The 16,527-nt window shown below is 41.8% G+C and overlaps 1 protein-coding gene across 1 annotated transcript in view; it reads right to left on the reverse strand.

Moving 5' to 3' along the window:
* STX6 (syntaxin 6) overlaps positions 1–14,394 on the reverse strand; it is a 60,545-nt gene extending 46,151 nt beyond the window's left edge. The window contains exon 1 of the mRNA XM_007937689.1: positions 14,360–14,394. Coding sequence (XP_007935880.1) covers positions 14,360–14,394 — 35 coding nt within the window. The remainder of the gene's footprint in view (positions 1–14,359) is intronic.
* Between the last annotated feature and the right edge of the window lie 2,133 nt (positions 14,395–16,527).

The raw sequence follows: 16,527 nt of genomic DNA on the forward strand, positions 1-16,527 counted from the left end.
CCACCAGCCACTCCTCAGAAGGAAGATGGGGCAATCTACTTCCATAGTGATACTGCCTCGGAAACCCAAGGAGGGGTCACTATGAGTTGGGTCCGACTCAACGGCACAGAACAACGACAACAACAACAACGTGAGATCCATGGACCATGCTTTCAGAACTACAACTCTTAAGGCATTGTAAATAATTAGACATGGGGAGAGAGGAGAAGAGGTGTAGAGTCTAGTAACACTTAGTGTGAAATCTAGACGTCTTTAAGCATATCCTAAGTAAGAAATAAGGAGCTTTGGTGGCATAGTGCCTAAGGATTTGATGCTAACCAGAAGGCTGGTGGTTCAAACCCACCAGGCACTCCTCAGAAGGCAGACTGGACGATCTACTTCCATAGTGATACTGCCTCGGAAACCTAAGGAGCGGTCACTATTAGTCGGATCCGACTTGATGACAGTGAGTTTTTATGGAAGAAATAAAAGGCAAGAATTAGAAAAATGCTACAACTCAATGCCTAGATAACCCTTAACACTCCACAGGATTTATATTTAGTTTTCATTTGGCACCACAGAAATAAGAAAGGCGAAGTAGTCATTTATTTTATATTTCTAAGACAGATATTTTAATGGATCACAAAGAATCAAAGGTAGGGACTGCAGCAGTGGTTCAGATCTTCAAACTATGCTTTTTAGATTAGATACAGTCACAAGATTTTAAAAACTTTTTCTCTTAGCATTGGGCCAATAAACTTCTTGGTGGGTTCAAAGTGCTACCTTTTGGTTAGTAGTCAAGTTTGTACCAAGGGACTTCTATTGGCCAATATCCACCATTTTGTTGTTGTTGTTAGGTGCCATCGACTCGTTTCGGACTCATAGCGACCCCATGCACAGCAGAACACTGCCTGATCTAACTCTACTACACATAAAACGCAAAAGAGTGACTTTATAATAATAGAACACAACGCATTGTCGTCAAGTTGGATCCAACTCATAGTGACCCCTTCCCTTGGGTTTCCAAGGTGTTATCACTAACTACGGAAGTAGACTGAACTGCCAGCCTTGTGGTTAGCAGTCAAATGTCTTAGGCACCATGCCACCAGAACTCCTTTTATAATAACCTGTAGTATATCAAGGAGTGTATATACATCATGAATGTAGTATATCAAAGAATGAGAATTTCAGAACACCTGATTGTACTCATGAGGAACCCGTACATAGATCAGGAGGCTGTCATTTGAACAGAACAAGGGGTACTGCACGGTTCAAAATCAAGAAGGGAGTGCATCAAAGTTATATTCTTTCACAATACTTATTTAACTTGTATGCTAAGCAAATAATCCGAGAAGCTGGATTATATGAAGAAGAACGTGGCAACAGGATTGGAGGAAGACTCATTAACAACCTGCAATATGTGGATGACACAACTTTGCTTACTAGAAGTGAGGATGACTTGAAGCACTTACTGATGAAGACTGAAGAATACAGTCGCATATGGATTACATCTCAATATAAAGAAAACAAAAAATCCTCACAACTGGTCCAATCAACAGCTTCACTGTGGATGGAGAAAAGATTGACATTGTCAAGGATTCTGTAAAGTGCCTAAGGCACTTGACTGCTAACAGAAGGCTGGCGGTTCAAACCCACCAGCCACTCCTCAGAAGGAAGGCTAGGCAATCCACTTCCGTAGTGATACTGCCTCGGCAACCCAAGGAGGGGTCTCTATGAGTCAGGTCCAACTCGACAGCACATAACAACAACAACAACAACACAATCAACAACAATGGAAACAGCAGTCAAGACATCAGATGACGTATTGCATTGGGCAAATCTGCTGCAACAGACGTCTTTCAAGTGATGAAAAGCAAAGATGTCTCCTTGAAAACTAAAGTGTGCCTAACACAAGCCATGATATTTTCAATAGCCTCTTATGCATGTGAGAGCTGGACAAGGAATAAAGAAGATCGAAGAAGTTGAGTTGCTTTGAGTTGTAGTGTTGAAGAAGAATGCTGAGAGTACCATGGTCTGCTAAAAGGACTAACAAATCTATACTGGAAGAAGTGTAGCTAAAATGCTCCTTGGAAGCAAGAATGGCAAGACTTTGTCTCACCTACTTTAGTCATGCTGTCAGAAGGAACCATTCCCTGGAAAAGGATATAATGCTTGGTAAACTGGAGGATCAATGAAGAAGGGGAAGGACCTCAATGAGATGGGCAGATATAGTGGTTGCAATGATGGGCTCACATATAGCAAGGATCGTGAGGCTGGTACAAGACCAGCAAGTGTTTTGTTCTGCTGTGCATAGGGTTGCTATGAGTCGGAGATGACTCAATGGCACCTAACAGCAACAACAACATATCAAGGAATTCTATTTTCATAGCAGCCAGTGGGGTTCCTCAAAGCTTAAAACATCTCCCAATTTTTCTTCAATTGACCAATAGCCTGAAAAAGAAGCATGAATGGGAAACAGAAAGCAACAGTGGTCACACACCAGTTCTATTTGTAAGCTAAATAATTCAGAGTAATCAGAATTTTTTTAAGAAATTCTGAATAGGGATTTCTGAATAGTTTTAAGAGTCACAAAAGACATTTATAATGTGTGAGATTATAACCAGTGAGACAACCCTCTTCCTAATCACTTGAATGCATTTAGAACTAAATCTTTAGAATCACTTGGCATTCCAAGTAAATCAATTAATAAAACAGAGCCATATATGATCATGTAATCGGTTTGAGATTTTTGAGTGTTTTAACAAGAGAAAGAAGAAAGTGCTCAACCAGTTTCTTCATACTACTTTCTCAGACAAGACAAGGGAGTTACTTCTGCATCAACTGTCTCTTAGGCACTCCACACAAATGTGCACCAGCACTGTTGTCTGTTTCACACAGTTACCCATGTGAGCACTTCACTGTAAGAGTCAGCACTTCACTCTGAGTAAGCAACTGCATCTGCTGACTTCTCAGGCAACAACGATTCACTTTTGCTTGTGGTCCCCCAAAGCTCAAACTCACAAAATACTGAATTTTTTTCCTATAAATTCTGGTTCAGCTAGTCTCAGTTTTTAATTCCAACTAGACAATGGGAATGATTAAAGTCTAACACTAAGAACTTTCCATGAGGAACCAGGTACCACTTGAATTTTTAGAATTTTTCATCTTAACAAACTTCTTGGTAAATAACAATCTGCTTACTGACAGCTTTGGGAATCATGTCTGACACCATTTCACTGAAAACTTGCTAATTACTTTCCTAGGAATTATAGTTTTAACTCTTTACCCAGAGAAAGCTCTTCCAGCTCCTTGAAGGATATCACGGGTCAAGCAGATTCTCTGCTCCCACACCTGCTGCAGATGCTTCCAGAGTCACTTTTGTCTTACACAGGCAGCACTTCATGGGCAAAAAGACCCACAATGTTGGTAATAGCAAGCACAAAGCTTTTTTTCCTTTGCTATACACCAAAGAATCCATCAAAATAGTAAGACCAGTCATGTCCTCCTGGATTAAACTCCCTATGAACAGCAGAATGAAGGTCCCCTGCTGCAATCTACCACAAGCCTATGTCTGAGACCATTTGTAACGCAGAGCTTCTTTACCCACAAGCAGCTATCAAATACAACATAGTCCACACCTTTCAAGAATGTATCTTTTGAGCAAAAAATAAGTCATCCAAGCTTTCAAAACCAGATTCTCCTGTCTTCTAAATAAAAAGTTGACATTGGCTGGACCAACCTAATTTGTTTTTGAAGCTAGTCCAACACTGTCTCCTTGTCAGTGATAGTTGAACCTCTCCCATGCAAGTTTCCTACCTGTTCTACCATCATGAAAGGATCACCATCCCAACCAACCTCTAGAGCTACAGGTAAAAACATCCAGACACCCACAAACCAGAGTTTTATTTGGATCTAACCAAGTTTGCAAAGTAAAATGGGAGGAGAGTCTTGGCCATTAGGGAGCTTTTGTTTCCCAAAATCTATCATTCAGTTGCACCACCAAATTGTACCTGCAACCTCCTTCATCTTTTTGATTTCTCCTTTCTTCTTTGACCGTGCTGATAATCTGTTCTAGGCTATATAACAAATTACTTCAACACTTAGTGGTGTAAAATAACTATTTATTATGGTCATAGATTTTGTGGGTTGAAAATTCATACAGGACATAGCAAGGTTGGCTACCTCTGCTGCACAGTGTCTAGGGCCCCAGCTGAAAGAGTCAGTGGACTGGGGATGTAAGAAAGGGGGCTCCTCAGTAGAATCTATTAACTCTAAGTATTCTCTCCACTTGACCTCTCCAGCAGCATGACTTCAGCATAGCCGGGCTTCTTCTGTGTCAGTTCAGGGCACCCTCGGTTTACATCTCAAGATAGGAAGAGCCAGGAGGAAGCTGAATTGGTTGCCTTTTATGACAGCTTTGGAAATCAAGCAGAGTCACTTCTGCCTCATTCTGTCAGTCAAGATAGTTACAAAGATATGACCAGGATCAAAAAAAGGAAACATAGACCTTAGCTCTTGAGGGAGGAAGGGCCAGTTACACAATTTAAGAAAAACAACTGGGACAAGACATATATATATACAAATAGAAAGACAGTGCTATCTTTGGAAAAATATAATCTGCCACAGCATCTGTACCTGAGAAAGGTCTCAGTTTCATTAATATACTAAATAAAAGAGGTTAGTAAAGGCAGATATTTTCCATTCTAGTAACGAAACTTGAAAAGCCTACCTCTGCAACCACATCACCCTCTCACTCCTCACCCTACGAGCACTGGCTTCTGCCCATTACCCCACTGACCCTTGATCCACCACCAAGCTCTTGGGCTAGGTAAGGAAAGAGCTCTTTTTAATTGTCTTGACTTCCATACTCATACCCTTTACTTGACTTTACTGACATTTCCCAATTCAACCTCATTGTATTATCTTTCGTAATGACTCTTGTGAAAAAATTATCCTTACTACTCATTGCTATAGAATCGATTCTGACTCACAGCAATCCTATAGAACAGAACGGAACTGTCTCATAGGGTTTTTTGAAAGACTATAACCTTTAAGGAAGCAGACTGTTACATTTTCTTTTGTAGAGTGGCTGGTGGGTTAGAACTACTGACCTTTCGGTTAACAGCTGAGTGCTTTATCCATGTGTCATCAGGGCTGCTTGTCTTTACTACAAACCACACCCACTGCCATCGAGTCAATTCTGACTCATAGGGACCCCCATTTGGTTTCCAAAGTGGTAAATCTCTGCCTTATCTTCCTTCCACAGAGCGGCTAGTAGGTTTGAACCATTAACCTCTGGTTATCAGTCCAATGCTGTAGGTACTGCACTACCAGAGCTCCTTTGTCTTCACTACATTTATATATAATTTTTGATCCCAACCTGCTTGTGCTTTCACAACTTCACTGAAAGTACTACTGCCACCAATGACACTGCTAGTCAAAGTCAATGAATTTAACTCATCCTCATTTTCACTGTACTGGATACTACATCCCATTGTATCAATTTTCTTGAGACTTCCTTTGTGTCTGTGATACTGTGTTGCTCTAGTTTTTCACAGATATTCTTCTTCACTTCACCTTGTTTCTCAGCACTCTTTTTGTGGTTTCTAAATGCTCATTAGAATCCCTGAGTGGCGCAAACAATTAATGTATTCAGCTGCTAACAGAGGAGGTTTGAGTCCATCCAGACATTCCTTGGAAGAAGGGCCTGATGATCTACTTCTGAAAAATCAGCCATCAAAAACCCTATGGAGCATACATAGTTCAACTCTGAAACACTTGGGAGTCAGAGTGTACTAGACAACTGTTTTTTTTTTTTTTTTTTCAGATGCTCATCAGCATACCAAAACCAAACACTGCCATCTGAGTTGATTCTGACTCGTAGCGACCCCTCCTTGGGTTTCTGAGGTGGTATCTCTATGGAAGTAGGTTGCCCAGTCTTCCTTCCAAGGAGTAGCTGGTGGGTTTGAACCACCAGCCTTCTGGTTAGCAGTCATGTTAGGCATTCTGCCACTAGTTCAAAATATCCCATGAAGCTAATGACTCTCAGAAGGGACCATTCCCTGGAGAGGAATGTCTGTATTTTCAACCCTAACCACTCACCAGGATTATTTATATTTTTAGTTGCCTTTTGATCATTCAATGCTTTTTTTAAAAAAAAAAAAAAAAACTTAACATATTCTCTCTACTAAAAAAAGGAAGTATTCAAACAAAAAGATACCCACCCCCCCAAAAAAAGAAAGAAAATCTGCTTCCTTAACTTCCCCATTTTAGTCAACAGTGCCATTATTTCCCAAGTTTCGAAATCTGTCTAGACAAGTCATCTTTGACTCTTTCTCCTACTTCTTACCTCGCAAAACCTCTACGTAAGCCCAATCACTGGACTTTTAGATCTGGAAGTTAGTATCAATATGATCTAGCCTGCATACGTTAGAGTTGGGACTTAAGATAATTCCGGCTGCTTGCCTCAATTTTTGCGCCCCTCAACAGGAGCCTCTTTCCACTACACCAAGCAAGACCTAGTGAATCCCATCTTCATAAAGCCTTCAGGAAAATCTATTTTCTTTGTGAAAATCAGACCTGTGTTTGAACCCTGGCTCTTTCCCTTAAAATTGTTTATTTATTGTTGTTGTTAGGTGCCGTCCAGTCGCTTCCGACTCATAGTGACCCCATGCATAGCAGAATGAAACACCACCTGATCCCATGCCAGCTCCATGATCCCTGCTATACTTGAGCCCATCATCGCAGCCACCATGTCAATCCATCTCATTGAAGGCCTTCCCTTCTTTCGTCGACCCTCCACCCTACCAAGCATGACACCCTTCTCCAGGGAATGGTCCCTTCTGACAACATGACCAAAGTAGGTGAGACAAAGTCTGGCCATTCTCGCCTCCAAGGAGCATTTTGGGTGCACTTCCTCCAGGACAGATCTGTTAGTTCTTTTAGCAGTCCATGGTACTTTCAGCATTCTTCACCAGCACCTTGCCTTTTTATAGGCAAGTGAATAGTAACTGCTAGTTAAAACTTCCTCATGATTAAGAATTTACAATAGGTATCAGATTAAATTTATATACTCCTCAGGGAGGTATTCAAAACCCTTTCTACAATTCCTCCTACCCCAAAACTGTCTGAATTTAACATCCAACTTCATTCTCACTAAAACAAATTGTTTCAATGGGTAGGTCTTCTCATCCTCACCTTTCTCATTCCTGGTTCTATACTTAAGTATCCTTGACCACTATTCCCACTGTATGTCTTTCCTTTTTTCAATCTCCACAGCATCTCAACTATTCAAGAATCTCACACACAATGTATACTCTTTTATGTATTCTGCCTCCTATGTCTGCTTAACTACACAATTTCAAAGAGTCAAATGCAGTTTTAGACATTAAACAAATTTATAACAAATGCTTACAAAGTTTTTTTTTTTTTTTACAATGACACATTAGATTTTAATTTTTTTAAAGTACTACATGAGATTTGCTTTACATTTCATTTTACTGGACCAAAATTGCTCTGCAAACAGGCCTTTTTTTTCACAGTGACTATTCCAATTAAAGAGCTCTGGTGGTATAGCAGTTAAGACATTTGGCTACCATCTATCTGCTCCACGGAAGAAAGATGGGGCAGTCTGTTTCCGTAAAGATTTACAGCCTTGGAAACCCAATAGGGGTTGCCATGAGTTGGAATCGACTTGTTGGCAATGAGTTTGGTGTTTGGTTTTATACCAATAGAGTTTTCTCAATATTGTGAATAAAATGTGTAACACTTGCCCTCAAGGATCTCACAATCTAGTGTTAAGAGATCAGACAAATAGACAAGAGAGAGTAATAAAATAATGGGACATAATATATACTATCTGCTTACTTATTTCTACACTGATCTATAGCCAAGAACCTGGAAACAAACTATCCTTATTCAGGCAGCAGAGCCTCTGTGGTAGTTCAGTTTGTATGTCAACTTGGCTGGGCCTGGTTGAGTGACTGGGCAGCTGGTGGTATTGATTCCCCATGATGAGACTGGCAATCAACTCCATGGTGGGATCTACCACAAGCAGCTGAATAGCTGCCTTTGGGATGTGGTCTGCTTCCTGTATATAAGGAGAAGCCTTGGGGATAGTCTCTAGCTTATGGCACCTTGAACCCTACATGTAGCCGTGTCATTGTTCAGCAGCCTGCCATACACTGCCAACCTTAGGACTTACAATGGACTTGAATTAATGGCCTGCCATGTGATTTGGTAATATCGGGACTGTGACTTTTTACTTGTCAACCTTGGGCTTGGCAGCCTCAGCAGCCAGTAGCTACCTGAGTAAAGAAAATCCTCCAGCTTCAGTGGGCCTGGAACTGGAGGCAGAGCTGAAGCCCAAGGCTGAGGGGCTTTCACCTAGCCCCTAGAGCCTGGCACTTTGAACTTGGACTTAAAGCCTCCAAACTGTAAGAATAAACTCCTGTTTGTTAAAGCCATCCCATCTGTGGTATATTTCTGTCAGAGTGGCACTGGTAACCAGAACAACCTCCAAGCCAGCAAAATATTAAAGAACCACAACATTCGTGCCTTTTACCAGACTCGCACTTGGTGCTAATATACTCACATATTCCAACAAGCTCAATTATGCAGTTTTCTTTGTGACCTGTTCAGTTGGAAGTTACAAATTCTGAAAGCTTTTCCAATAAGAGAGAGAAAAACGCTACAGGACTGAAACCTCAGTAAGGGTTCACTTATCAAAGGCTGAATGAGTCCCTACTGAATACAAAAATGAATAAGGTACAATTTAAATACAGTATTTTGCACCTAGCAAAATAATAAAGAGAGAAATGAGATTCCAGTACTGGTAAGGGATTAAGGGAAACGGACACCTCAAACACTGCAGGGGTCGGGTAGAGGGGGTATTCTGCAGGGCAATCTGGTAAAAGGCATCAAAAGCTTTGAAAATGTGCATGCCCAGGGAGACAGCTCAGGGGTGCATGGAGGGATGGACACAGGGAAGAGGTGACTGTCAGGAGGAAGCGGGAGGGGAGCTATTGTATTGTGGTGAATTGTGGTCAATGTCATGACACAAAGTGTACATAAACTGCTGTATGGAAAGTGAATTTGCTCTGTAAATTTTCACCCAAATCACAATAATAATAAAAAAAGAAAATGTGCATGCCTTGTGAATTCACAATTCTGCTAAAGGAATACAGATATATCTGTACAAAAATAATCAGAGCTACCAATAAAGACCTATGACAAGAAGTCTTGTAACAGTGAAAAATCAGAAATATCATAAATGCCCACACTAAGAGATAAATTATGTGACATAACACTATGTAGTCATTTAAAGTCCCCTTCCCACAAGACTTTTTAAGGATCTAAGGAAATACAGATGAAAGGGCCATAAAACCATACATTCAACATGAACCAAAGTTCTAAAATGATTATTAGTAATAATATACACACATATAAATCCTGGCCTTTGTGCTTGTTGTTGTTGTTGTTGTTGTGTGCTGTCAGTCGGCCCCGACTCATAGCGACCCCTCCTTGGGTTTCCGAGGCAGTATCACTACGGAAGTAGATTGTCCAACCTTCCTTCCGTGGAGTGGCTGGTGGGTTTGAACCTCCAGCCTTCTGGTTAGCAGTCAAGTGCCTTAGGCACTACACTACCAGACAAACCTATAAACTTGGAGAAGTACTTTATTCCCTAAATTTCATTCTTCTCATTATAAAATGATGATAATAATACTAACTACTTCATAAGGAATAAAAAGACAATCTGTTTCTTACAGCACTGCTGATACATAAGTAATTAAAAACTGATGGATATCATTACATGATACTGTAAGTAAGAACAAAGATGGAAAAGAAAGACACTACAGTTTTAACTAATTACTTCCAGATGGTGGCATTTCAATAAATTTTTCTTTATTTCTTAAGTTTTCTAAATAAACATATATTCCAAAACAAAACAAAACAAAAAACCAACAAACTCACTGCCATTGAGTCAGTTCCAAATCATAGCAATCCCTTTTAGGTTTCTGAGGTGGTAAATCTTTACTGAAGTAGATTGCCCAGTCTTCCTTCTGTGGAGTGGCTGGTGGGTTTGAACTGCCAACCTTTGGTTAGTAGCCAAACACCTTAGGCACTATGCCACCAGAGCTCATTATTTTAAATGTTACTCAAAAAAACAGTAAGACATGGTCTTTACTCTCAGAAAACAAGTTCTGTTGGCATAGTGGTTAAAGCATGTGGCTGCTGACCAAGGTCAGCAGGAGAATAGTCTCCATCAGTAAAGATTTAAAACCTTGGAAAAGCCTATGGGACAGTTCTACCCTGTCCTAAGGGGTAGCTACGAGTTGGAATCCACTTGAAGGCAGTGGGTTGGGTTTGGTTATCCACAGAAAACAGTGTTTTGGGATGGAAACATATAAACAGACATTTAAAAAGGGAAAGATGGAATATTTATTGAGCATTTAATATATGCCTCAAAACTGTGCTAGGTAATACATGCATTATCTCATTTAACCTCATAACCTATAAAGCAGGCCCTATTAAGCCTAGCCTAGGGGAGTTCTGGTGGTGTAGTGCCTAAGGCATTTGACCGCTAACCAGAAGGCTGGAGGTTCAAACCCACCAACCACTCCTTGAAAGGAAGGTTGGGCAATCTACTTCCAGAGACTGGACCCCAAGGAGGGGTCCAATTGACTTGACGGCATTGAGTTTGGTTTTTTATTAAGCCTAGAAGGAATCCTGGTGACACAATGGTTAAGAACAGGGCTGCTGACTGAAAGGTGAGCAGTTCAAACCCACCAGACACTCCACAGGAAAAAGATGTGGTAGTCTCCTTCCTTAAAGATTACGGCCTTGGAAACCTATGGATCAGTTCTATTTTGTCCCATAGGGTCACTAGGAGTCAGAATCAGCTTGATGGCAACAGATTTGGTTTTTTGGTTTGTATAAGACTAGTTTGTACATAAAGAAACAGGTGCAGATAAGTAACTTGCCAAAAGTTACACCAAATAATTGGCAGAAATGAGATTCCAAGAACAGGTCAGTGTGAATACCAAAACCCATTTATTTCCACCAAACCTCACTTCCTCCTATAGTCACAAGAAAAGAAAAATTACACCCAAAGGATGCATCTTTTTCTTTGCCTGGCTCCTTTTTCCAGAACTTATTACCATGTGATATACTACACAGTTGTTAATGTGTTTAATATGTCTGTCCCTCCCATTTAGAACATGCTCTCCAAAAGTATAGGTATGTTTTCTATTCACTGCTGTCTATCTCAGCCCCCTGGCACATAGATGACACACACTCAATAAATACTTTAGAATGAAAGATTCTGAATAGAGAAATGACTCAATCGTGTTCCCTGGTAGCACTGTGAAGAGACTACTATGGTGGCAAAGAGGCTTGCTGAAGAAGTGGCTTACAAGAAACTAAACAAGAACCTGAAGTAGGGTAGCAAAACTACCAATAGAAGACTACAGAGATATCCAAGGGATACCACTGATGGAACACGATGACTAACTGGACTTGAGACCGAAGGAATGCAGGGTCAGGAATGAAGAAGGCTAACAGAACGTATTGCACTGGGCAGATCTGCTGCAAAGGACACTGTGAATGTCTGGGGGCAAGCAGGACCAAATCCGCCCTGAGAGCCCCACTGCCGGGCTGGGGATTCTACTCTGAACAAGGTAACAAAATATAAGCTAAAAACCTCATAAAAGGACACTCAAACATTCAGGCACTAATCATGTCTGTCATGCTTAAATTACAAGAGCCTCTAATTTTTCCTCATCCATACACACCCAACTCTGCTACCAAATCAGTATTCCTAAAACCTAATTTCTCATCATTCTTCTTCTTTAAAATCTCTAATGTGCTCAAGATGAGATTTTCCTTAGGCCAGCAAAACCTGACCATAGATTCTTGTAAAGAGCTCTGGTGGTACAGTGCCTAAGGCATTTGACTGCTAACCAGAAGCCTGGTGTTTCAAACCCACCAGCTGCTCTGCGGAAGGAAGATGGGGCAATCCACTTCCATGAGGATTTATTGCCTTAGAAACCCATCAGGGGTTATTGTAAGTTGGAATCAACTCGATGGCAGTGAGTTTGCTTTTTTGGTTTATTCTACTCATAACGTGAAGTATCAACAGTATGAGTGAGATTAGGCTCTTTAAATCTGAATTCACCACTTACCAGCTGTGTGACCTCGGGCAGGTAACTTAACCCCTCTGTGCTTCCCTATATTCCTTATCTTTAAAATATATCTAGTACTCATATCATAGAACTGTCAAGAAGATTAAACAAAAGCTCATATAAAGTGCTTAGCACACAGTTATCTGGCATAGGAGACATATCTTTAAATGTTAGCTATTATTATTACTTTCCCCAAAAAACTTCCTACTCCATCTGGGCTGCTCTCCTTGATGATTTCTAAACTTACACAGTACTCATCTAGGGTCTCTGCCAGTGGAATTCCTCCCCATGACAGACCACCCTTTAACATCAACCCTCCAAAAACCCAAACCCACTGACATAGAGTTGACTCCAACTTATAGTGACCCTCTAGGACAAAGCAGAACTACCCCATAGGGTTTCCAAGGCTATAATCTTTACAGAAGCAGGCTGCCTCATCTTTCTCCCACAGAGCCACTGGAGGGTTTGAACCACCACCCTCTGGTTAGCAGCCAAAAGCTTTAACACGGTGCCACCAGGTATTCCATCATATAAACAATTTGGTGGCATTCCCATGGCTGACTTTACCCTTCCACTGCAGAAGGTATCCTCAGACATCTTAAGGACATAAGCTAAAATGATATACTAAGAAAAGTCAACCAGAACTCCAACTTTATTATGTTCCAATAAAGCAGTGACATCAGTGAACAAGCACTGGTAGGCTGTGTTTGATAAAGAAGAAATGTTAAAAGGGCAAAGTAATTTAGGGTTTTTGTAAATTCCACTGAAAATCAAACAGACAAAAAAAAAAACAAACACCTGATTATCTTTGATCTACACTGCCAAAGATAACCTTTGTGACATGGCATTAAAGACGTCTGTTCAAGGAAAAGCACAGAGCTTTAAAACTTTAAAATTTACCCCAATCAAAGTTTCTAATAAATAACACAAAACGTACAACTCAGTTTTTTTCTGAGAAAAACCTTTCTAGGAAAATGGAAAGGAGTAGTATAAATGTTTTGTATAATTAAGTATTTTACCTAAATTACTACTTAAATTACTACTTAAATATTTTGAGAATAAAGGATAACAGAGTCCTTAAAAACAATGAACACCAAAGGAACTGGTCAGATTTATCCACTGCTAAAATAGAAAGTTAGTAGCAATTGGATGAAAGCCAGCAGTATTTAGGCTTATTACTACTGATCTTGTAAGACCGTAGTTGTTCTCAGATTTTAAAACAAAAAGCTGACAAGTTATTAGAAATAAGCTACCATATCGGAATTAGAACTTTCATGCATTTGTTTAATGACTATAAAGTTGATATAACGAAATGAAATTAAAGTGTCTATAGCCAAACAATCAAAGATGGAGTCTCGACAGCTAACAGGGAAAAATAAATGAGGCAGTTCTGGTCTGAAAAGCAAAATAAGAGTAAGGGGGGGAACCTGTCAAACAGCCTGGATGAAATCAGGGAGTTAAAAGAAACTACTCATTTCCTTTAGCACTGTGGGAAAATCCCGGTTGCTAACAGAAAGCTCAAAGTTTAGTTTGGCTGATTTCATTTTGTTTTCTTTCCAACACCATCGCTGGGTCTGAACGACTGTTTTCCTCTCATTACTCAGTAAAAACTCCCCCAATGAATGGAGTTGTCTTCCGGTGCAAGGCTCCCCAGTCTCCCAGGTCAACACCCGCCCCCGCCTCCCTCCCTCTAAACGAGCTCAGACGCCTCTAGGCTTGTTGTGGTGTCACCAGTCTGCAGGCGAGTGCTCCAAACTCAATGGACAATGGGAGCTCACCCCCGTCAACACCAACTACAAAGCTCAGGAGGTCCATTTCCCTTTTCCTGCCCAGATGCTGTTTTCCCTCCTTCGAAGTAGAGTGCCAAGCTGGACTAGAACCCCTCGTTAGGCTAGGGCCTGTGCCTCTCCCCACCTGCGGAGCTGCTGATCCTCCCGACCCCCCAAATAAGTTGTACCTTGCATAGGCCAGAAGGAGGCCACTACCAGGGGCTTGGATGTAAGTGCAGGTTTCACAGTCCAGGTAGGACGGGAAGGAGTGTCTCTGGACGCTTGGTCATGGTTTTTCAGGTTAAGCCGTTCCCACTGTCCCCTCCCCAGCCTCAACTTGCTTCCCTGCCCCTACAGCGATGGGAACGGAGAGGTGCGTGAAGGCAGTACGACTGCCCCCTCTCCCTTGGAGCCTCAGCCGACACTCACCCTTTCACCACAAAGAAGGGGTCCTCCATGGACATGGCGTCCCAGCCCCCGGCCACCTCACGCTTGCTCCGAGAAGAGGGCGCCCGCGCCCTCCTGGCTTCCCTCCGCCTAACCCGCCGGCCTCCCGCAGCCGCCGGCGCCTCGGCTTGGAGGATCCAGAGCAGCGAGCGCGCGCGCAGGCCTGGATGCACCGGACACCCGTAGGTCCAGCACTCAGTCAGTGTCGCGGGGCAAATCCCTTACTCTGATGCCCGCCCCCGCGGCAGCCTCCTCCCCCGGCTCCTCCTGGCGCGTCCGGCAGGCCTGACCCCGCCCCCAGACCCCTCTGTAGCTGCCAACCACGAAAGCTTCCCGCAGCACCACTTCCGCACCCGCTCTCACGTGACCAGGACAAGCCCGCCCCTCGTCGGCGGGCCAATGCAAAGCGTCACGCGACCCTGGAGGCGGGGTTCTGGGGACTTCCGACAAGGGGAGGTCTTCTTCTGCCTCTCTCAGACTTGAGGGGTAGGGAATGTTTGTTCCATATAGAAAGATGTGTTTTCATAGTAAGCAGTAGTTGTGCTGATCTGAACAATCTCTTTACCTTTCCTTAACTTTTAATACTTGGTTTTGATGATAGGTGATTTATAAATCCATCTCGTCTTCAATAAAGCATGTTCATATACATTATCTCGTTTTCATAGTGTTACACGATTTGTTTATGTAGATCTTACCATGTGTCAGAAAATATGTTAAAGACAGGATATGAGTTCTCTCAATATTCTTGTGAAAAGGTGTTATTCCCATTTTGTAGATAAGAAGTTCAGAAAGTTTTCAAGATTTGCTGTGGTCTGGCAACCTGGTCAGATTCTGTGCATTTCCCTCCAGACTCGGATGTAATTTCTTCTGCTGTACATTCTGCACATGACCACATAAGGAAATTTTTTTCGGACTGCACATTTGACGGACAAAGAAGGAGCCAAGTGTTGCAGTCTCCTCTCACCTGCGGTTCAGGGGCTCTTTCAGGAGCATTAACCAACTGCATATGGTAGAGATTCTATGAGATTTGTGCATGGAGATTGTGGACTTTAATTGCTAATATTCATTGGACACTTACTGTGTGTCAGACACTTCCCTAAGTGTTACCTCAGTTGCTCTCACAATGAGGTAAATACTGTTAATATCCTCATTTTACAGACAAGGAATCTGGGACACTGTGAAGTTAATGACTTGCCCAAGGTCACCAGTCTTTTGGGAAAAAACAGAGTCCTTTGAAGGCAAACACTGTTTGAACCAAATTCTATCATTCAGTTCCTCAGCTATGGCGTACTGCCTAAAGCATTTGACTGCTAACCAGAGGGCTGGTGGTTCAAACCCACCAGCCACTCCTCAGAAGGAAGGTTGGGCAATCTATTTCCATAGTGATACAGCTATGGAAACCTAAGGAGGGGTCACTATGAGTCAGATTTGACTAGACGGTGGTGAGTTTAGTTTTGAATAATATCTAGCTCTTCGGTCCTAGTTAGGATTAAATGAGAATGCATGCAAACCACAAGCTCCCCCTTCAAAAAAAAAATGATAATGAAGTCAGAGAAATCCATCAAGGCTGCTGTGGTCATCTAGTCATGAAAGAATGAAGACCAAACCTGAATGAAAACAATTGCAAATGGAGAGAAAGGAGCCAATCTAATAGATGTTTCAAGAGGGGAAAGGTCAAACAGCTACACGTAATAAGAGATTGAATGGGACTGGCAAGGGGAGGGAAGAAGACACAGGTGAGAGTCAAAGATGACTCCAGGCTTCTCTGAGATGATGGAGGAGCAGTGGAGGGCAGATGTGGGGAAAGGAAGCTATTGAGAGAGAATTGTTCAATTGAGTGACTGACAGTGAGATAGAGCTTAAAATGGGGCATCTTTCATTCATTCATTCATTCAACAAACACATGTATATTGAGGGGCAGATGAGCATAGTAAGAGCCATACTTTACAGACTGCTGAATTCAACCCGACTCTGCTACTTCCTAATGGTCATATCTTGGGTAAGTTGTTCAACCTCTCATTGTCTCAACTGTGAAATAATAACACCTTTCTCACTGAGTATCCCAGGATTAAATGAGTTGATGTGCGAAAGGTTTTTAGAACAGAGCCTGGCATGTATTGAATCTCCTACTATGTGCCAGGCATTGAAGA

Source organism: Orycteropus afer, unplaced genomic scaffold (genome assembly GCF_000298275.1).
Source record: "Orycteropus afer afer isolate SDZICR_OR568_19922 unplaced genomic scaffold, OryAfe1.0 scaffold00043, whole genome shotgun sequence".
Classification (NCBI taxonomy): domain Eukaryota; kingdom Metazoa; phylum Chordata; class Mammalia; order Tubulidentata; family Orycteropodidae; genus Orycteropus; species Orycteropus afer.